The sequence below is a fragment of the Acomys minous genome, assembly GCF_964271855.1.
Source record: "Acomys minous genome assembly, chromosome: 15".
NCBI lineage: Eukaryota > Metazoa > Chordata > Mammalia > Rodentia > Muridae > Acomys > Acomys minous.
Window position 1 is genome coordinate 25,740,269 of NC_140497.1, and position 22,265 is coordinate 25,762,533.

The following is a 22,265-nucleotide window of genomic DNA, read 5'->3' on the forward strand; positions in this document are numbered from 1 at the left end:
ACTGAAAAGGAGAGAGGCTTTTTTTTTTTTAATTAAGAAAATGTGTTTTCTACGTTGGGCACAGTGGGCTGGTAGGAATGCTTCCTTCTTTACCTCAGGCCAAGAAAAGTTTCATTCGGGGTCTTGGAGAGCTTGATTTGTGTTCCCTACCGTGCCAGAGCACAGTGATCTATTTTTCATGCATGGGAAATCTAGAGGGGCAAAGATGCCATTAGCCATTTGAAAGAGGTTCGCAGATGCTATGAGGTCATGTTCCCCCTCCAAAGTCTGTCGGGGCTAAGAACCCATCCTGGACCAGGAGCTTCCAGGAAACCCCAGGCAAGGGCTAGGCCTTCCTGAGCTTCCATAGAGATGCCACATGGAGTGGAACTGAACAGACACGTGCATGTGCATGGCATGGAAAAACATAAGGCTAATGGAGCAACAGCTAATCAGCAACCAGGAAAAACCACACAGCTTTCAGTACGAGAGGCCATTTTCCAAAGAACCAGTTAAAGCAGATCTTTTCTACCCACTTGCATCCTTAACCTTCCTTTCTGCCCTCCCCCACCCTTACCTTCCCTTTCTGCCCACCCCACCCTTACCTTCCCTTTCTGCCCACCCCACCCTTACCTTCCCTTTCTGCCCTCCCCCACCCTTACCTTCCTTTCTGCCCTCCCCCACCCTTACCTTCCTTTCTGCCCTCCCCCACCCTTACCTTCCCTTTCTGCCCACCCACCCTTACCTTCCCTTTCTACCCTCCCCCACCCTTACCTTCCCTTTCTGCCCACCCACCCTTACCTTCCCTTTCTACCCTCCCCCACCCTTACCTTCCCTTTCTGCCCACCCACCCTTACCTTCCCTTTCTACCCTCCCCCACCCTTACCTTCCCTTTCTGCCCACCCCACCCTTACCTTCCCTTTCTACCCTCCCCCACCCTTACCTTCCCTTTCTACCCTCCCCCACCCTTACCTTTCCTTTCTGCCCACCCCACCCTTACCTTCCCTTTCTGCCCACCCATGTCCTTACCTTTCAGATGATAAACTATAATCACTAGGTTGGGAGAACAAGATTGGGGAGATAAAGTAGGAAGAGAAGAAAACAGAGGTTTGTCTTCCTACATTGGCTTCTCATCAGAAGATCCCAGCACCAGGAAACTGGATGAAATCAAGAACTTTTATTGTTATATGAGCCACAACATCCTAATATTATGGGTTTTTATTTTTACTTTTTGGTGTTTAATCTCCTTTAGAAGAAGCATTAATGAACCACCTGGCTTTTTCATTTATGGACAGAGATAGATCTTCTCCCACTGAATACATTTTAAATGGACGAGAAATAAAATAGGCTTCCTTTCCCATCAATCTTGCTTGTGATACAGTCTGCTAATATATGGATTATTGGGCCATTTAATCCTCACCAAATGAGGTAAGTCTCTTTTAAGAGAGAGAGGAAGAGAGGGAGGGAGAGAGAGAGAGAAGGAGAGAAAGAATATGTGTGTTATGTGTTCATGTGTGATTATTGTTTCACATGTATGTGTACACATATGAGTGAATACACATATGAGTGGAAGGCAGAGATTGACATTTGTTATCTTCCTCAATCACTTCCTAACTTATTTTTTGAGAGAGAGTCTCATGCTGAACCTGAAGCTCATCAAGTCTAGGTTATCTGGACGTGAGCTTTGGGGTATGTTTGCTTTTCTCTCTACTCCCCACATCCCTACACAGTGTTTACAGATGTGTGTTCCTATGTCCCACTTTTTTTTTAAGATTAACTTTATCCACCCCATCCTAATTAGAGTTACTATTGCTCTAACAAGACATCCTGACTAGAAGCAAATTGGGGAGTTAAGGATTCATTGGCTTACACTTCCACATCACCGCGTATCATTGGAAGAAGTCAGGACAGGAACGCAAGGAGGGCAGAGGCTGATGCAGAGGACATGGAGGAATGCTGCTTACAGGCTTGTTCACCATGGCTTGTTCAGCCTGCTTTCATAGAGAACCAAGGACCTCCACCCCAGGGATGGCACCACCCACAATGGGCCTGGCCTTTCACCACTGATCATTAATTGAGATAAATACACAAGTGTGCCTGCAGTCCCATCTTATGGAGGCATTTTTTTAGTGGCAGCTCCCTCCTCTCAGATGACTTTGCCTGTGTCAAGTTGACATAAAACTAACCTTTGTGCTGTGTATGTGTGTGTGTGTGTGTGTGTGTGTGTGTGTGTGTGTGTGTGTGTTTATGTGTGTGTGTCCTGGAGCTGGAGTTACAGGCAGTTGTGAGTCACCTGACCTGGGTTCTGGGAACCAAACTCAGGTCCCCTAGAAGAACAAAACGTGCTCTTAACAGCTGAGCCATCTCTCTAGCCCCCATGCCCAGCTTCTATGAAGGTTCTGGGAATGGAACTTTGGTCCTTAATGTTTGTGTGGCAGGTATCATACTGATTTGTCTCCCAAGGCTCTGATAGAGGCCTGTTTTTATTCCCATTTTACATATAAGGAAGTGAGTTCAGAGAGACCAAATGGCAGAAATGAAACTTGATTGCAGATAGTGGCTGCTGCATATGGCTTTATGGCTACAGAGAGTAAATATCATAAATAAGGGGCAACCTGGCCTGCTGTTTAAAATTCATCTTGATATAGTAAACACACTTTTAAATATATCTTCCCATTGTTCCTTTTAATAAAGACCTTCTCTCCTCTGCATGTGTTGCCTAGGGTCATGCTTTTCTTTCTGGGATCATAATACTATGAAATGAGTGACTCTTTATTAACTATAGAGCAACCTAGCAACCACTAGGTAGTGGGTGATCAAAATAGGTCTATATGATTTTTTAAAAAAGGACAGAGTTATTATTCCCCTAAGAAATCTTTTATCAGTCACTCTATTTTCAGGAAAACTGAAAGCAGAGTGAAAATTAATTTAGAGAATATTGGACAAGGTGTTGGAGAATGTAGGACAGAGAGAGAGAGAGAGAGAGAGAGAGAGAGAGAGAGAGAGAGAGAGAGAGAGAGAGAATGGCACTCTCCAGAGGCCAACAGCTCTTACCTTCCCTGCGCCTGAACCGCCGAGTGTCCTAGAGCCTTGGGTGCTGCTGGCCTCCTGTTCTAGGTGATCACTGGTTCTTTCCTTCTATGGAGTGGGAAGGGAAATGCTTCCTTTTCCTCCTTCATCCATCCACTCATCTTCCCCTGGAGCAAGGGAGTGTGAGAGACGACGTGAAGGAAAGCAGATAGGAGAGAGTGGAGAATCAGCAGCTCCTTTCTTACATGGAGTCAGAGGCACTCCGTGATGTCTCAGGTAGTCAGGTATGACATCCAGAAGTCCCCAGGACCCTCTTTCCTCCTGACACCAGCTACAAGTTAATACATTCCCAGGAACACCGAGCCGACACACTCACAGTTTGGTTGTATTATAGACAAAGTACAAAAGGAACACGGACAAGGTCCCCAGACTTCCAAATGCAAGGTTTTCCCAGTTGAAGTCCAAATGTCACTGATTCCTCCCAACAGTGTGTGATAACTGGGAAAGCTTGCCCAAGCCGTGGCGGCCTTGCAAGGGAGCACAGTTCCATAGATATAGCTGTCTACCTGCATAGCTAACCTTAGTCACCACACCCTGCAGAAGTTAACCTGATGTGCATGACCCTAAGCTTGCACTACATTACATTGTTAGTGTAGACTGTCTGTTGTGGTCCAAAGCCCTCTAGTAAGAAAACAAATGATTTGGCAGCACATACTGCCAAAGAGTTGAGGACAAAGCTTGGGTCTTTCTTCAGCAAACATTAATACTCTACTTCAAACCAAGTCTTCTTTTCCAGACACCACTGTTCTGGTTGCTTATTTAATCCCCAAAGCCCTTTTACTGAAGAGCCTATGATGTTTGCTTTCTGTCATTGTGACAAAATACGTAAGAGAAGTGACTGGGGGTGAGAAACTTTTGTTTTTGTTCATGACTTCCACAATTTTTCACTTTGGCCAGCTGCTCCGTGTTGCTCTCTGGCCTGTGTGGGTCACAACATCATAGTAAGGATGGTGGGGAGGGGACATTCGTCCTGTGGTCTCTGGGAATCAGAGCGGTCAGTGGGGGGGTGGGGTGGAGTAAGAGCCGCGTCACAAGACCGCCTTCAAAAGAACACTGAAAAGGACCTAACTTCCTTCCATTAAATCTCGCCTCCTAAATATTAATAGAGAGAGTGAATCATGAACATGGGGCAGTGTGGCATGGCAAATCCATCCTGATACAGTGAGCACACTTCCTTCCATTAAACCTCACCTTCCTCCAGCTGGGGATCAGGCCCTCAACACAAAAAGCCTTTGGGGAGTGTTTAAGATCCAAACAATAAAAAATCTAAACAATAACATCTAGACGGCTTCAAGGGAATTTTATTTATAGGTCACAAAATAAAGTAGTCATTTCCATATGTGAAGTGGATTGGCACTCAGTATATTTTATACAATGTTTAGTAATATTTAAAATGTACAGATATTCAGGTTTTCTCATTTAATCGTAACTTCTCCTATTGATTGAAATTAATTATGCAGCAAAAGCATAACGTAGAAACATTAATTCAAGAATAGCTTATGTAGTCATTTTAAAATCTAATGTTTATTAGGATCTAAATTAAATTTTAAACTCATTGTAACAGCATAAATGAGTAGTATGCTACAGATTTAATGTTGTAATTCTTGCCTTTAATGCATTAAAAATGAAATGGAGTCATTATATTAATGTTTTGTTTCTACTATATTTAAGCTCCTAAACATAGATATTTTCATAACATATATTAAGAATAGTATTTATTCAATAGCTAAAAATTCAAATGACATCTTATTGACCCTTTCTTTTAATATCAAATTCCTTTAATAATTCTAGAGGGATTTTGTTGGTTAAATAATAATACCTTTATGAAATAACACATATCTTCTTGAAGTAAATTTGTCTATTTGTTATTTTTCCTCAGTAAGATTTTAGATATAAAATGTTGATTCTGTTAATATTCTTTAAAAATAATAAAACTGGTGCCTTCTGGCCTGCAGGCAGGCAGAGCACTGTATACATAATAAACAAATCTTTAAAAAATGTTGTTAGAATACTGTACTTCTATAACAAAAAGGTCACACAGTGCAGGGCTCCGAGACTCCCCAGAGTGCTTCTCTCTTATATAGGTGTTTCTTGGTATGGGGTTCCATTCTAGGAGATTCCCCAGAGTGCTTCTCTTTTACATAGGTGTCTCTTGGTATGGGGTTCCACTTGGGGTGAGGATTTATTGAGCTCATTGTTCTGAAGCTCTACCATCCCCAAGACTGGACTCTTAACTTTTTATGGGACAAAGTTCTCTGCGACAGTCTAATAAATCTTATGGACCCTTCGTTCAACTATCTTTTAAACATATAAATGCATAAGACTACAAAAGGTACCACTTATATTGAAACATATTCCCTTAAGTGCATATAAAGCAAATATGTGGACTACCACTATATAGGCTATAATAGAATGATCTAGAAGCTCATCAAATAACCATCTTCCTATCATACTACTGAAAAGCATCATGATAGTCGGAAGTGTCTTCAACATCTGAAATGTGATACAGAAACAGAAACTCTACTGGCCTTTGAATTACAAGTACTCTTAAAACCTAATTAATAAATTAATACTCTTAATACTGTAATCACTTCTTTTCCGCACTCATGAAGATGTACTTATGTGCGCATATACATATTTTTCCCATTTCTACTTACAGATCATTGTTGATGTTTAAAAAAAAAAAAAAGCCCAAGTGTTTGATTTTACCAATAAAGACTCAGGAGCCAGACGCTGGGATGAAAACCTACTAACTCAGAGAGGCAGAGAAAGCACTCAGCTGACCTTCCTACTCAACTGATGTCCTAGAAGAAAAAGGCTCCTTCTTCTCCGTGCTGTCTTAAAAACCCTTCAAACTCAGTGCCCCTCCTTTCTACTTCCTGTGTTTCTACCCACCCTCTGGACTTCTTATTCTCTATATATTCTCCCCTGTGTTCACTCCCTGTCAACTGGTTGCTTGCTCTGCCTCTTGACCTAGGAGTGTTAACTTTATTTAATCCTGTTTACAGAAAGCTCTTGGATTAAAGGTGTGTGTTAGGGCTGAACCAGACCACAACTAGAAACAGATTTTTTCCAGTACATGATCTTGGGGTTAACAGTGTGATCAAATATCCTGCAACAGATCACTTGGTATATAACTCAAATTCCTTGATTAGGGCAAAATCATTTTTGGGAAATTAAAACTCCAAGTTTCAAAGACACTTAGGGAAGTAAGATCAACATGTCATAATCACTCGTTTTTATATTCTACCAATGAAAGCCTAGCCCCACAGCCATTGTGGGGAGCCAGGCCAACTTGGATTTCTCATAGGCCGTGGGGAAAGGACAAGGAGAACTATAGTTCTGTGTTCTTGTCCAGGAGCAGATTTGGCAAGGCCAGTCTAGGGCTGGAGCCAACGCCCTGAAGGAGTCACAGTTGTGGTTTCTGATCACCAGGCTCTTTCCCCCTGGGTTGTGGCTTCAGCCCTTAGAAGCAGTGTCTGAGATACTCCATGTTCTATTTGCCTGACTTAGCTCTCTGGTGACCTTGGCCGTGCCCCTCGCTCTCCCCATCACCCCACAAGTAGTATATATGATGCTGTACATCTTCATACATTTGCTTGGCATAAGTCTGCAGTTTTTGCAAGACTTCCTGGTCTCAGATATTGCATTTGTGTATTTATTTCCCATCATCTTTAGTTCTCATCTCTGCTCCTGCCATTCATTCTGCTGGATCCTTATTTCTGCAGGTTTGGGTCAAAACATAACAGACTAAAACCGGAATGAGGATGGAGCGATGGCTCAGTGGATAAGAGTGCTTGCTGCTGTTGCATAGCACCCAAGGTCAGTTCTCAGCACCATGTTAAGAGGCTCACAACTGACTGGAACTATGACTCCAGGAGATCCAGCGCCTTCTTTGCCTCTTCTCTGGTGCCTCCCTGTGTCTGTCTATCTGTCTATCTGTCTGTCTGTCTGTCTGTCTGTCTGTCTACCTGTCTCTCTCTCTCTCTCTCTCTCTCTCTCTCTCTCTCTCTCTCTCACACACACACACACACACACACACACCAATACAATATTTCTAAAAAAGAAAACTAGAAACAGTTTTTAATTAGTTTGTCACTTTGCCAAGAATGAAGGTAAAAAATGCATTTGGGGTGACAGTTTCTGTAGTGGTAATATGTATGTCAATAGTATTATTATTAACTGTCAATAACATATTGTTATGTATGTCAATAATATAATGATAATAGCTACAATATAATATAAATTAAATATTATTTTAAATTAATATATTAATATAATATGACAATAGTAATATGAAACCCCATTGGGTTCACTTGAGGCTCACTCAACAGAGTGACTGTATTGTAGGCAGTTCTGCCCGATCGCTAGTATTTGTTCCCCATGTTCAGTTGTATTACACTCAAAGTAGATATAGATAGATAGGCCACTTCTAAAACTAGACAGTAGAACAGTTGCCACAACATTTAACTACTGGGCATCCATAAACCTCTAGCTAAGAAACAGGACATGAAACTCTGGTGACAGTCATAGGCACCATTGCTGGCCAGGAGTGCGGCACGTGCTTACCTATCCTCTTCTTCCAACCAGCCTTCTCAGCTGTGTCTCCCAGTGGGATAAGCACTGGTCTGCATGGATGGGAGACAAGGGCATTTATTGTCACCCTCCTGGAGACCAGATGGCTACTTTTGAGAGGATTCGCCTTCTTTTCTATGAGTCCATCCTGAACTTGTTCTTTGGGGATACTGCCCCACCCTGAGAAGCAGGATGGTAGAGAGAGCATCTATAGGTGTGTAGTGACAACAAGGGGTCAGCATCAAATTACTAAAAGCATTGCAGTAATGGCTGTGGCAGGACCCTCTGTATTATGCTAGCATCAGCAGGGGCATTCTATGGGTCTAGGGTCCCCCTACAGGAACTGATAACTATGCTGGTGGCTGGTGCCTTTGCCTGCCTCTTAGACTCCTTTGGTCATCTCAGAGCCTGCTGTGTAGGCATCTCTGCATGAGCTGTGGCTCCCTAGAACCTTCTATTTAGTGCCTTCCTCCATCCTTAGTTACTCCAGATGGATGCTGTTGCTTACAGATGTGATCCCTGATAGATACAGTTTGGGCAAGTCTAGTACCTTAGTACATTCAGGTCTCTCTTTCAGGAAGGAGCTCATTCCCCTTGTCCCTATATGTGTCTCAGCACACCAGACTGCTCAGACTGAAACCTGAACCTGTGGCCCCAACCTCGTGTGTGTGTGTGTGTGTGTGTGTGTGTGTGTGTGTGTGTGTGTGTGTGTGCAAAGTTGACTTAGAGTGTCCTTATTCTCCATCTTATTCATCGAGGGTCTCTTGTTCTAACCAGAGCATGGTGATACAGCTACTCCATCTTATTCCAAGGATGGCTGTCTCCCTTCCAAGCACCAGAATTACAGGTGAGCTGCAACGCACACACAGCATTCATGTGGTTTCTGTTCTCACGCTTGCTGCGTGCATGGCAAGAGCCTTAAGCACTGACAAATCATCTCTGCCCAACTTCTTTGCTCTGACATTCCACATCCATATGCAACTTTGTAAAAACACACATCCTCCCATTGTATCTGCTTGCTCAATACATGCATGCATGCATGCACATTACATTAGAACAATGAGGTTGGTTTTTTTTGTTGTTGTTGTTTTGTTTCGTTTTTTCATTGTTGCTGCTTTGTTTTCCTTTTGCTTCTGAGACTGAAAGCAAGGCCTCGAACTTGGTAAGCACACACCTTCCCAGTGCGTTATTCCCCTAGACTCTGTGTGTGATGTGTGATGTTAACCAGATGTGTGACACTAAGGTCATCCCCTCGGCCAGCATGGGTAGACATCACTACTGAATAAGCTGAGATGACTGTTGTCAAACCAAACAGCAGAGAGGACTGTCCTTTAAGAATTAGATTTAGGGCCAGTGCCACAGCTCAGTGAGTAGATGCACCTGCTGTCAAACCTGATGACAGGAATTCTGTCTCCACGACCCACTGGAGATAATCTGCTCTTATAAATTGTCATCTGACATCTGCATGCACATACACATGAGTGAGTGTGCATGTGTGCACACCCACCCTCCCCTGAGACATACAAATAAATAAATAAATAAATAAATGTAATTCAATTTACTGGGAAACAGTAAATCATCACAGTGAGAAAGCTTGTGGCATAGTAAACTGCTGAGCAGGTTCAACAAGGTTGAGGAGGGGAAAGGTTTAAAGATAAAAAGGATGATTACATAAGATATTTTGAAGTAACAGTCCTTGGCCACACAGATCAATAAGGCCTTTGTGCAAGGTTGTGGTTGTTTGGAGGTCAGAGTACAGCTTTGGGTTCCCACATACATGTGTACACACACCAAACACACACACACACACACACACACACACACACACACACACACACACACACACACACCCTAATAGATGGTTTTTCAGCAGGAAAAAAGTGAAAAAGCATAATAGGACCAGCAAACAATATTTTTGAAGTCTTCCCTAGATGCCCCAGTGTGCAGCTAGAATTGGGAATAGCTGTTTCACCTCCTTCCTCTCGATGCAGTCTTTCTACCCTGCACATGTCCTCTTTACTCATGGATACACTGCAGATGGGTGTGTCCGTGCATTGTGTATTTGCACACAGGCAAATGGCACTTGCTTGCAGAGGGATGTTGTGCTCCAGCTGACATGCAGATAGGCAGCTGTTTGGAGATGGGGAGACTGAGAATCCTTCCTCTCATGCTGCTCCCTTCACTGAGCTCACCACTGCCTGTGCATTTGCATCTGTGTTATGCTCCACAACTGGGGGCTTAAGGACGGAGAGCCAGGCACAGTTACAAGCTGGAGACATAGCACCTTCTATCTGTACATTAACTCACTGCGTCCTTCCTCACCGCCTGGCCAGGCCACAGGGTGGTATGCCTTGTATGTCGTCAATCTGCACCTTTGACTTCTAAGCCAGTCTGGTTTCTAGCAACTTAGTCTGCTTTTATTTTATTCAAATCTCAATGAGTTAAGCATGTAATGTTCTGTTTCAGTACTTTTGAACAGTGATTAAAATATTAGCATGGTATTGGTGGCTCTCCACAAGCTGACTGTAAGGCCTCTTTGCTGAAGATGACACTCACATAACTCACTGAACATGGAGAAGTCAAGCTGGTGCCTACTTAAAGCCTTCACCTCTAAGGACTAGTGCTCTTGGTACTGGAAGGTACTCTGCGCAGTACCATAGGAGAATGGTAAACACCACCCTGGCTACAAACCCCGTGATCTACTATGATGATTTACCTGTACGGCATGCTGGTACAATAGGGGCACAAATGTTGTGGGAACATCCAACCACTCTCACATTATAATTAAAGCCCATTCCCTGGGATGGAACCCATGGCCAACATTGCCGGGCTAGCCAAGAGCCTGAGACTAGATAGGCCATGGATCTAGGGGAAACCAAATACTGTTGTGCTAAAGGAATGTAGCAGCAAAACTACTACTACTTACAACATTCTGCAATGCCCTAAGTCAGCGTCTGACTCAGCTGAGAAGCTCACTCCTGCAGTAGATGTAAACAAATACACAACCACAATTAGAGAGTGAGAGACTTTGAAACGCTCAGTCCTGAGTGGGAAGTCTCCATCAAATCCCTCCCTTCAGGGGACTCTGTGAAAGAGGAAGACTGAAAGAGCCAGAGAGGACGAGGCCACCAAGGAAACAAGGCCTTCTAAACACAGCAGGACCAGTGCACATAGGAACCCACAGAGACTGTGGTAGCCTGCATAGGTCTGCATAAGATGGGGTCTCAGTGCTGGGAGAAATAGACACAAGCCACCATTGTTATGAAATATAATGATGTAGTGAGGGGGTACCATGATGGGCCCATGCCAAGGTATGCCCCTGAGGAAATATGCCGTGCAACGGATCTGGTATAAAGAGGTTTACTGGGGGAAGGGAAAGGAGTGACGACCTGGAGCAGGGGTAGAGGCAGATGAGTGAACATGTAGGCAGACAGGTGCAGAGAGGACAGAAAGGGACAGAGAGGAGGGGGGGAGAGAGAGAGAGACAGAGAAAGAGAGAGAGAGAGAAGCTGAGAACAGAGAGAGGGAGAGAGAGAGAGCAAGAGAACTGGGATGGCAGAGGTCCATTTATATGGCAGCCCACACCAATGGCACCTGACTGTGGCAGGTGATAGCAAGATGTTGCTAGGTCCCTGAGGGCAGGCCAGCTGAGTTGCCTGCACTGTACCAATCATCCCTAATACTGGCGATGTCTTCAGCTGATAACCACTCACAAAGGAAAGAGTAGTTTTCTCCAAGAGAGTCTCATTAGATACACAAACCCAGTTATGAGCAGGAAAGCAGGCCCCAGGCCTAGCAGTACATAGCCAACGGGGGCGGAAAACTCAATGATACTTTTGGAGGTTTCTTTTCTTTTCTTTCTTTCTTTCTTTTTTTTTTTTAAACTTTATAGATCTTTTGCTCATATTTATTATGGTTTCTGATTTTGTTTTTATGGTGTACGTGTGTGTGTGTGTGTGTGTGTGTGTGTGTATGTCTCAATGTCTGTATAGTGTTTCTTGTGCTCTTCTTTGACTTTTTTCCCTGGTTTTTTTTTTTTTTTTTTTTGCCCTATTTTGGTTTGTTTGTTTTTATTTTATTATTATTTTTAGATGTCTATTTGTATTCTAATGAGAAAAGGAGAAAGAAAGGGAATGGATTTGGATGTGTAGGGAAGTGGGAAAGATCTGGGAGGAACTAGGGGAGAAGAAAACATAATCTGAATATATTGTATGAATAAAATCAGTTTTCATTTAAGAAAAAAAGAAAAAATAGTAGCTTGATGTCAGGGATGTAGTTCAATGATAAGAGTATTCACCTGATATCCATGATACCAGGGATTCAGGCCCTAAAGTGATGATGATGATGGTGGTGGTGGTGATGATGATGATGACGGTGGTGATGATGATGGTGATGATGATGTTACCACAGTCTGGGATAGGCCTATTGGTAAAGCACGATTCTGCCAAATTTTAATAACCTCAGGCATATATGTAATATAAATAAATCAAGCACACTATTGATGGTTATCTGAGCCCATTGCTCAAGTTCTCTTAACATAAACACAGATTATCTTTTACAATGAGATAACCATTTATTTCTATTAACTCAAATTAATGCTCATCAAAAATAACTCAAAACTCTGAAGCATTGTATTGACTCCTGGGAGTGTTTTAACTCTGGTGCCCCTTTTCTGACCACATCCTCTGGATGGGGAGGCCTGGCGGCACTCAGAGGAAGGATAGCAAGTTACCAAGAAGAGACTCGATATTCTAAGAGCATATATAGGGGGAGGAGGTCTCCCTCAATCACAGACATAGGGGAGGGGAGAAGGTGGGAAGTGGGAGGGAGGGAAGAATGGGAGGAAACAGGGGAAGGGCTAACAATCGAGATGTAATATGAATAAATTAATAAAAAATGTAATAAAAAATAAATAAAAATTAAGAAAATATTTTTAAAAATCCTCTGTGTGGTTAGTTAGCTTGACTCCTGTATAAAGAAGGCAAATAAATGTTCTGAACACGGTTGTATTACAAACTACCAGGGTTTCTAAATTTTACTTCCATCTTGGATCATCTGTCCTAATGCCTGGGAACATCGGACCTTTACAATGTCTCACAGTTTGGCATATTCTACATGTCATATAATTGAAAGCATACAACATATAACTGTTTCACATTCAGATTGGTAGTATGTGTTTAAGTTTCTTCAATGTTTCTTCCCAGATTGATAGGGCACTTCACTTTACTATTGAATAACATTTTATAGTCTGGATGTACTCAATTTGGTTATCCTTTTACTCATTCAAGGCCATCTTCACTGCATCCAAGATTGGCAGCTATGAAATAAAGATACCATAAACATCTATGTGTGCGTTTTGCACACACACACATTTTCAGCTCATTTGGTTAAATACAAGGAGCATGAATACTGAATCACATGGGAAGGGTCCAGCTAGTTTTATAAGAAACTGCCAAATTGTACTCCTAAGTAAGCGTGCCAGTGTGCATTGTCAATAGCATTTAGTGGGGTTCCATCGTTGCACATCTTCACTTGGTACCCTGAGTTTTACTCACTTTACTAAGGGTGCAGCGATGCCTCAATGTCTTTGCACGTCCCTGATGACATACTCTATGTTCTTATATGCTTATTTGCCACACAGTGAGTCTTAGCATAGATATCCCTGAACTGCTCAAATGATATTCAGCACCCTCTGCAATCCCAGTTTCAGGGGATCTGATGCTCTCTCTCTTCTGACTTCTGAGGAAACCAGGCTTGAAATCAGTGCAGAAACATACATGCAGGAAAAACAACCATACACATAAAAAGAAAACAAATCTAAAAAAGACAGTGTCTTAGTTAGGATTTTGTTGCTGTGAAGAGACACCATGACCTTGCAACTTATAAAGCAGAACATTTCATTGGGGCTGGCTTACAGTTCAGAGGTTTAGTCCCTTATCATCATGGTGGGAAGCATGGTGGTGGGCAGGCAGACATGGTACTGGAGAAGGAGCTGAGAGCTCTACATCGTGATCTGCAGGAAGCAGAAGGAGACTATGGGTGTAGCTTGAGCACAGGAGACCTCAAAGCCTGCCCGCTGTTGTCACACTTCCTCCACCAAGGCCACACCTCCTCATAGTGCCACATGTTATGAGCCTATAGGGACCATTTTTATTCAAACCATGGTGTGGGGCTGGGGTTAGATTAACAGAGTCAGGTAGATACATGTTTGTTTCTATGTGTAGGGTCATGAGTAAAGCGTCATCTGCAGATGCAGACTGATACATGTGTCTGGTGTTGGCAGGTAAACTATTCCAAATCTGTGAATTTTTTTTTTAAGTGACAAACAGCTCATACAGAAAACTGTTCCAAATCTGTGACTTTTATAAAAAAAAAAAATGACATACAGCTCATACAGTAAGCCAAGCAAAACAAAGTATCACGTCATCCCAATTATATATGGAGAATGTTCACCACATTGAGCGAGCCCTAATGTAAAACTGTGGATGCTGTGATGTGTCAGTGGTCAGTCATCAGCAGCAACACAGTGCCTTTCAGGAGAAGAGTGTTGATGATGGGTCACTGATAATGAAGGAAGCTCTGTGCGTGTAGTGGCGGGCTATATGGCAAATCTCTAAATGGTCCTATTAATTTTTCTGTGAACTTAAAACTGGTTCAAAAGTTGGGCCTTAAAAGAACTATTAACTACAGTATGCTTATTGTATTAGTTACTTTGCTGTTGCTACAACAAAATACTTTAACCTAGAACATAGAAGAGGAAAGGTTTATTTTAGCTCCCAGCCCCAGGGCATAGTCCATCACCAAGGGAATTTAAGGCAGAAATTCCAGACGGGCCTACTTGCTATTGCACACAGTATTACATCTAGCCAGAGAATTCCCTTACAGCCAAGGAATTACAGTAGAAACCACAGAGGACTGTTGCTTGATGACTCGCTCATAGGCTCATGCTTAACTAGTTTTCTTATACTAGCACCTGCCCCAGGAGTGGTGCTACCCACTGTGAGCTGGGCCATTTCTAGCTCCTCTCTAGGATGACTCCAGGCTGCGTCAGGCTCCTAGTCAGAGTTAACTAGGACACACTCTTCATTTTGAAGATACCAAAGCCTTACTTTTTAGGTTAGACCCAGGAGAATCATGAACCGTAACTGTATATCTAACATAAAAATTTAAGGTAAGCTTTGAAGTATAAAGTGTGCATCTGTTTTCTAAATATCAAGTTTGAGGTACAAAATTTCAGAATAAATTGAATATTATGCAATTATATACAACACACACATTTATATGTGCACCTACATTTTTATTTTATTTTATTTTATTTTATTTGGTTATTTGGTTTTTCGAGACCGGGTGTCTCTGTTTTAGCCCTGACTGTCCTGGACTCACTTAGTAGACCAGGCTGGTCTCAAACTCACAGAGATCTGCTTGCCTCTGCCTCCCAAGTGCTGGGATTACAGGCGTGCGCCACCATGCCCAGCATGCACCTACCTTCTATGCATAGTGCATGTGTATGGAAGATGTAGCTGTATGAAATAAGAATAAGAATTGGATCTAAATTGCAGTTATTTTCTTCTGGTATGCAGAAAAGAATATACGTTCAAATGTTTTGTTCTGAGTTAACATAGTTCAAAACATCACCGTGAAAATATGGCTATTGTACAGGCTTTTCTTCAATGTCTTTGAGCTGCATCCTGCCTTCCTCGGGCCCAAGTAGAGATGTCAGTTTGTCACTACAGCACCTAGCTTCCTCCAGAACTTTCAAATGTCTCCGAATCCAGTGGAGGCCTGATCTTTTGTCCAAATTTCTCTAGAACCAGCCTAGCTTGCAGGGATTGGTCTACATGTGAATAAAAACAGGTGAAGAGCTGCAAGCAGATTGCAGCCTTCCATACTTTAGACACCCAAGGAATGAAAACAATGTGTGTAATTCAAATATAACAAATCCCAGATCCCTGACAGGAAAGGGTGTTTATTTTTAGGATTTCAGCAACAACAGATTGAACAACCCAAGTTGCATGTATGTGGTCCGTCCCAGGGCCTGTTTAAGACTAGAGGTTTACATCTCCATTTGGATTGACAGCTGGGCATGGGGCCACACACCTTAAATCTCAGCGTTCTGGAGACAGAAGCAGGTAGATCTCTGTGAGTTCAAAGACAGCCTGGGCTACATGGTAAGCTCGAGGCCAGCCAGAACTACATAGTAAGACCCTGTGTAATAGCAAGTTAACCAAAAGAACTCTAGCCCTCTGATTTGCATACCAGGCTACACGTGTGTTTGACTAGCTCAACAGACTACCACAAGCAAACATATATTAACTTTTTGTAGCCATTGCTAGGAGATAGATTATAATCTCATTTTATTTTATTGATTTTTTTCTTGTTTTGTTTGGTTTTATTTGTTCAGGGAAGAAAAGTAATTAAGGAACGAGTTGTTCTGTGAATTTGTGTCAAGAGTACTTGGCCTATCTAGCTACTGCAGCAGACTATAATTATGACTATATTGCATTTTTGTTGCTCTTTGTTGTATTTTATATGTAGCTACTTTGAATTGTGTTATTACTATTATTTTATGAGTGTGTGTATGTGTGTGTGTGTGTGTGTGTGTGTGTGTGTGTGTGTGTGTGTGTATGTGCACATGCAGGTAAGAGGTCAAAGCTGGGTGTTGACTTGAATTATTTTTCACCTTATTTTGAGACAGGGTGTCTGACTGAAGCTGGATTCCACTGAGTTGGCTGCCCTGGCTGGCCAGCAAGCCCCAGGAATGCTTCTGACCCAGTGCGGGGATTACAAGTGTGTGCTGGAACCCTTGTCTTCATGCTTGCATGGCAAGCAGCTTACTGACTGGGTCTTCCCCAGTCCCTTGGTTTTGTTTCTGTTTTTGTTTTTGTTTTTTAACATTTCATTGAATATCCCAGAGGCAATGCCTACCATCCTCATTGAAGTCTGGCGGTCATATTTCAACTACTTACTTGTTTTATTAGGTAGTTTAAAAGCACATTTGTTCCCTTTAACATTCTGGTCATTTTCCTTTTAATTTGGCAGTGAAATTGCATCAAGGGGTGGAATCTAAGCAGAAAGCATCCCGAGCAATTGACAGCTGATGGGCGTATATCTTCACACTTCTCATTGGCAAGGGAGAGTAATGAAATCCTGTCATTGATGTCAAAGCTTTCCAGCTGTCTTTCTGCACATAGAGATCTCAGCCTCTCAATATTCCATCAGCCAGATGATCCATTTATGGATTCTATTGATAGAACATAAACAAGTAAATCTGATGATGTTCATTCTATGGAGAATAGGATCTATTCCTTAAAAAAAGGAAAACACGCACACACACACACATGCACACACACACACACACCAAATATAGAACAGGCTTGCCATCCACCAACTTGGTTATTAACAGAAAGGGCTGTCAGCTTTTCCCCCACTAGGTGCAGTGGCCCACTGATTGTTTGCAGGGTATAGAGGAGAGGGTCACTTGTCCATCTTCTGCAGAAGCAGACTTCATGCCTATTTTCAATCAGTGAGGAAACAGCACCTACTGTGATGTAGGCAAGCTGGTCCTTTGTTTATTAAAAGCTTAGCCCCCAGCCTAACACAAATGGAGATAAGGGAAGTAGGTGCAAGCTGGGTGTGATGGCCTACACCTTTAGACCTAGCCCTTGGAGGAGGCAGAGGCAGGTGGATCTCTGTGTGTTTCAGGCAAGCCTGGTCTACATTGTGAGTTCCAGGATAGGAGGAGGAAGAGGGGGAGGAGGACAGGGAGGAGGAGGAGGAGGAGGAGGCAGCCATAGTTGGAGGTCTTAGATAACTGGGTCATGCCCTTGAAAGGATATATTGATGCTCTCTTCTTTCTCTTTTTCCTTCCCAGATACAAGATAAACAAGTTTTCCCAGAACACTCTCACTATAATGTGCTGCCCAACCACAGCCTGAATGCACCAGGGACAGCCGGTTATAGACTGAACCTCCAAATGTGTGAGCCTGGATAGTCTTGTTTTTCTTTAGAAGTTGCTTTATCTCAGGCATTTGGTTTTTGTTGGTTGGTGTTTATAATTGTTTTAGGATGGGTTCTCAAGCTGGCCTGTGACTTTCTTTGTAGCTCGGGCTGACCTCAAACTTGCAATTTGCCTACTTCTGCTTCTGAGGTGCATCAGTTTTTTATTTTGTATTATATTTATTTGATCACAATAAAATAAATAGTGATAGTTATTTTTTTACATTGGCATATACATCTTCAACATAATCCTTGCACCTATGGCTTTGGGGTCATTATGTATGGGGGAGTGAACAGGTTATAAGAGCCAGAGGGACAGGAAGTTTGTGAGATTGTGTTTCCTATGAATGTCAGATGCTACCCCTATAAAGGCTCACCATCATGGCTACCTAAATATGAACTGAACAAGGACAACACCAGTAGACACACTAAGTGAGTGGGAGCAAATTCATGAGGCCTCGACTCCACACAGAAAAACTATAGACAACTAAGGAATGCTGAGGGCTGGAGAAATAGTCTTCTCTTGGGAAGAGCACACTAAACAGCCAGGTCTGAAAATATATACATACAAATAACATTATACAGACTGAACAGGTTGTAATATATATATATGAAAAGAGAGAGAGAGAGAGAGAGAGAGAGAGAGGATAAATGTAGAAGATAGCAAGGAGGACTCAGTGCTTCTCAACCTTACTAATGCTGTAACCTTTGAATACAGTTCCTCATGTTGTCATGCCCCAACCATAAAACTGTTTTTGTTGTTGTTTCATAACTGCGATTTTGCTACTGTTATGAATCGTAATATAAATATTTTTGGAGATAGAAAGTTTGCCAAAGGGGTCACAACCCACAGGTTGAGAACCACTGGCCTAGAGAAAGTAAAAGGATTAAAGGAAAAAGCTTCAATTATCATCTCAAAATTATAATCTCAATTAAAAAAAACTACTTCGGGGGCTGGAGAGATGGCTCAGCGGTTGAGAGCACTGGCTGTTCTTCCAGAGGCCCTGGGTTCAATTCCCAACTCCCACATGGCAGCTCAAAAATTGTCTATAACTCCTGTTCAAGGCGATCTGGCACCCACAAACAGATGTACATGCAGGCAAAAAAACAACAATGCCCATAAAAAACATATTAAAAATTTCTCCTATCTGTTTCTGGAACAGAACTGACTCCCATTTGCTCAGAGATGAATCCATTCATGCTTATCCACTTTAGCTTTCTTATGTCAGTTTTCAGCCCAAGAGTTCTTTAAGGTGGCACTTGTACCCTGCTGCAATTGCCAGCATCGCCACCAGCACCCATACCTACACACCAGGGGCTGCATCTTGCTGAAACCCCTCTGCCACACCCTATAGTGCAGGCTCCCCTTCGTGCCTCTTTAATCCATAGCCAATCTGTGTTCCAGGGAGAAATGGAGAGAAACACCTGTCTCTGGACCAGGATCCAGAACTTGCCTGAGCCTTGAGAGGCTTGAGTTTTTTCCCAACACCCTCTGGCTCTCCTATAGGTTGAATATCTTATCCCCTTGAGCATGTACAAAACTTTAATCCTTAACGTCTAAGTTAATGGTGTTTTTAAAAGTGGAAACAATACAAATAGGATCCACCATGAGTGCTTTGCATAGTGTGTGTATATGTGTATGGTACATATTTATTTGTGGGTGTAGGTGAAGGTGTGTTTATGGCACTGCATGCACATGGAGGTCAGAGGTCAACCCTCCAGTGTTGATCTTTACCTTTCTACCTTGTGTTAGAGACAGGGTCCCTTCTTCGCTGCTTTAGCCAGGCTAGCTAGCCCATGGGCTTCTGGGGAGTCTCCTGTCTCCACTAACATCGCCCCACAGAGTCACGCTAAAATGGCAGGCGTTGTGCTGCTGCATCTGGCTTTTTACGTGGGTTCTGGGCACCTGAACTGGGTTGGCGAGGCTTGCGTGGCTAGCGCTTTTACCCACTGAGCCATCTCCCTAGCTCTCATGAGAGTTTTCTAAAAGTGCTTAGGTTAGATGAGGTCACTAGAGTGGAGCCACCGTAATTGATTTCAAGTGGCTTTCTAAGGAGAGGAAGAGAGACTGCACGCATAAGATACCCTGTGCTCTCACCAAACTGTGATGCAGCCGCGGTGGACAAGTGGATTGTGGGAGCCTGCCGTATGCTACCGGGACTTCCTTCAAGCAACAAAAACATCTCTTTTCTTTAGAAAGGTCCTGCCTCGACTATTTTGTTGTAATAATCACCTCCTGCCCCTACCATCACCAAAAAGAAAGAAGAAAAAAAGGAACAAAGAAGAAAGGAAAGAAAGACAGACAGACAGACTGATATAGACTCCAACTCATTTGTGCACATGGGCTTAACACTAGTCCAAGAACTTGGAGCAGGAACTCACTGGACCAGCCTCTCTGATATTTCACCATCTTCTCTGGGGTTCTGCACAGAAAACAGCTCCACTATATGCTTTAGTCAAAAATCAAAAGGCAAAAATGGCAGCTCCTTCAAAGAAGCATCCAGAGAGTGGATGGATGGAGCTAGGTTCCCGCGCCAAAACCTCGTACACAGACAGCCAAGAGGAGCTGCTTACGATAATGAGCCTGGTATTTTTCCAGGGAACTTTGGTTCGCAATAAATGCTGACAGCATATTTTCTATTTCTTCCACACATAACTTGTCGATCCAGTTACTGTTATTTATTAATATGCCCCAGGGCAATCCAGAGCGTTTGTGAGAAGATGAGCCCCACCCCCACCCTTTTCCTCACCCCCACCTTTGTTCCCATCCCCAAACAGCCTGCTTCCAGGAAGCACACAGTATGTACAGAGAAGAGGATGGGGGAGGGCTTGGTCTTCTGGGGGTCGAGCAACCGGATGAGACAGAACTTCCAGTGTATCCCTCAGGCTTTGAGAAAGTCTTCTCGTGGGTGGAATCAAGGCCCTGTAAAGATCTGTTCAAGACCTAACTCAACACAGGTGAATGGGATCTTTTGGGAAATGGGCAGTACCTCTTTGCAGATGAGGTCATACTGGCTTAGGGTGGGCCCTAAATCTCATACCTGCTGTCCCTGGAAGAGAAAGGGTGGGGAAATTTGACACTGGAACACACATGAACAACAGAGTAAAGTCATGTAATGACAGGCAGAGGATGGGTGATGCAACTCCAAGCTAATGTGCACTGAAGGCTCCTAGCAGCCTCGTGAGGCTCAGGCCTGGAACAGACTTACGCTAGGAGCATCAGGCACCCTGATTTTAGACTCCAGTCCTCATGAACTCAAAAGAGCATGTTTTCATTCCTCATTGATGTTTTTGCTTGATCTCTGTTATTTTACTTTGTCACTGATATTAAGATGGAATTTGACTACATTACCTACAATGGCTGAGAATTCCTGAGCTCAAGAGATCTTCCTACTTCAGCCTCTGAGGAGCTAAGACTGCAGGTCCTCAGCATCATTGCTGGCACATTTTTAAGTGTCTACATCGTTCTGTTTGTTATAGTTGCCATAGCAATCCTAGGAAACAAATCGGAATCCATGAGAGAAGCTAAACCTTGTTCCATAGGTCTATAACCCCTGCATTGGGAGGCTGAGGCTGGGACATAATAAATTCTGGTCTACAGAGGAAGTTCAAGGCCAGCCCCTGCAACTTAGAAGATGTGTATGTGCTGGATAGTTTTATGTCAACTTGACACAAGCTAAAGTCCTCTAAGAAGAAGGAACCTCAACTAAGAAAATATCTCCATCGGATAAAATTGTAGGCAAGTCTGTAGGGCATTTTCTTAATTAGTGATCAATGTATAAGAGCCTAGGTCATTGTGGGTGGTTCTATCCCTGGACTGGTGGTCCTAGGTTCTATAAGAAAGCAGGATGAACAAGCCATATGAAGCAAGCCAGTAAGTAGTTTAGCCCCTCAATGGCCTCTGCATCAGCTCCTGCCTTGAGGTTCCTGGCCTGCTTGAGTTCCTGTCCTGACTTCCTTCAATGATAGACTATAATGTTTTTGGTCATGGTGTTTCATCACAGTGATAGTAATCCTAAGACAGTATAGCTCAGTACGTGCAATGACCTGGATTAAATTGACCTTCAGTGGTGCAAAACAAGTAATTGATGAGTTAAAAACAAATTGTTTAAATATGAAAATATTTTCTTAAGGCAAGGCTAAGAAAGCTGTTTGGTTTGTTATCAACTGATGAAAATATGAGCTTGGTGGCTTATTGATTCTACTTTTTTCTTGGGCCATTGCAGTGTTTGGCATAGACATTGTCCCCCCAGCCCCAAGATAGTACAGAATAATTCATGAATGTGTATCTCGCTTGTTTTCCTTTTGTTTTAAAATCCCAATGTATTGCCTAATATCATTATATTGGTTTATGTTTTTATGTTGTTGCTAGCTCTTTTATTATTGTTGTTGTTATTTTGGACTAAGAAAAAATTAATAAAAAGCAAACCAAAAAAAAATAGACTCTAATAACTGGATAAGCCTGTCTTTGTTTTCTCCAGGGACAGGAGCTGAAATATGATTAGCCCAGATTATTAGCTCTGAAAGAGGGTAGATTAAATCTTGAGCTAAACTGACCTCCTCATTTCAGAGGCCAGAGTTCAGTCTTCTCATTTCAGGCTTGGAAAATGGAAGCCTAAGGTCAG

At 42.7% G+C, this 22,265-nt stretch overlaps 1 protein-coding gene and 1 long non-coding RNA gene across 11 annotated transcripts in view; one reads left to right on the top strand and one right to left on the bottom strand.

Annotated features, from left to right (window-relative positions):
• The window catches only part of LOC311585199 (uncharacterized protein), a gene marked incomplete at its 5' end in the record, with an annotated part of 68,151 nt that overhangs the window by 14,382 nt on the left and 31,504 nt on the right, over window positions 1–22,265 (top strand). For 3 of the 10 annotated variants that reach the window (XR_014775126.1, XR_014775127.1, XR_014775128.1), the window contains one exon: window positions 17,516–17,621. Coding sequence is in view for 2 of the 10 variants with exons in the window: in XM_084760137.1 (XP_084616263.1) it covers window positions 17,516–17,579 (64 nt within the window). Of the gene's footprint in view, window positions 1–6,797; window positions 6,892–8,421; window positions 8,492–16,339; window positions 16,432–17,515; window positions 17,872–19,836; window positions 21,004–22,265 lie in introns of those variants that run through there. The other 7 variants (XR_014775129.1, XM_084760136.1, XR_014775130.1 and 4 more) reach the window with 6 other exon arrangements.
• Window positions 57–21,095, bottom strand: LOC311585201. The gene is made up of 5 exons (XR_014775135.1): window positions 20,993–21,095; window positions 16,611–16,885; window positions 3,034–3,176; window positions 1,009–1,136; window positions 57–191 (listed from the first exon to the last, which is right to left on the bottom strand). It is a non-coding gene; the product is annotated as an uncharacterized lncRNA (long non-coding RNA).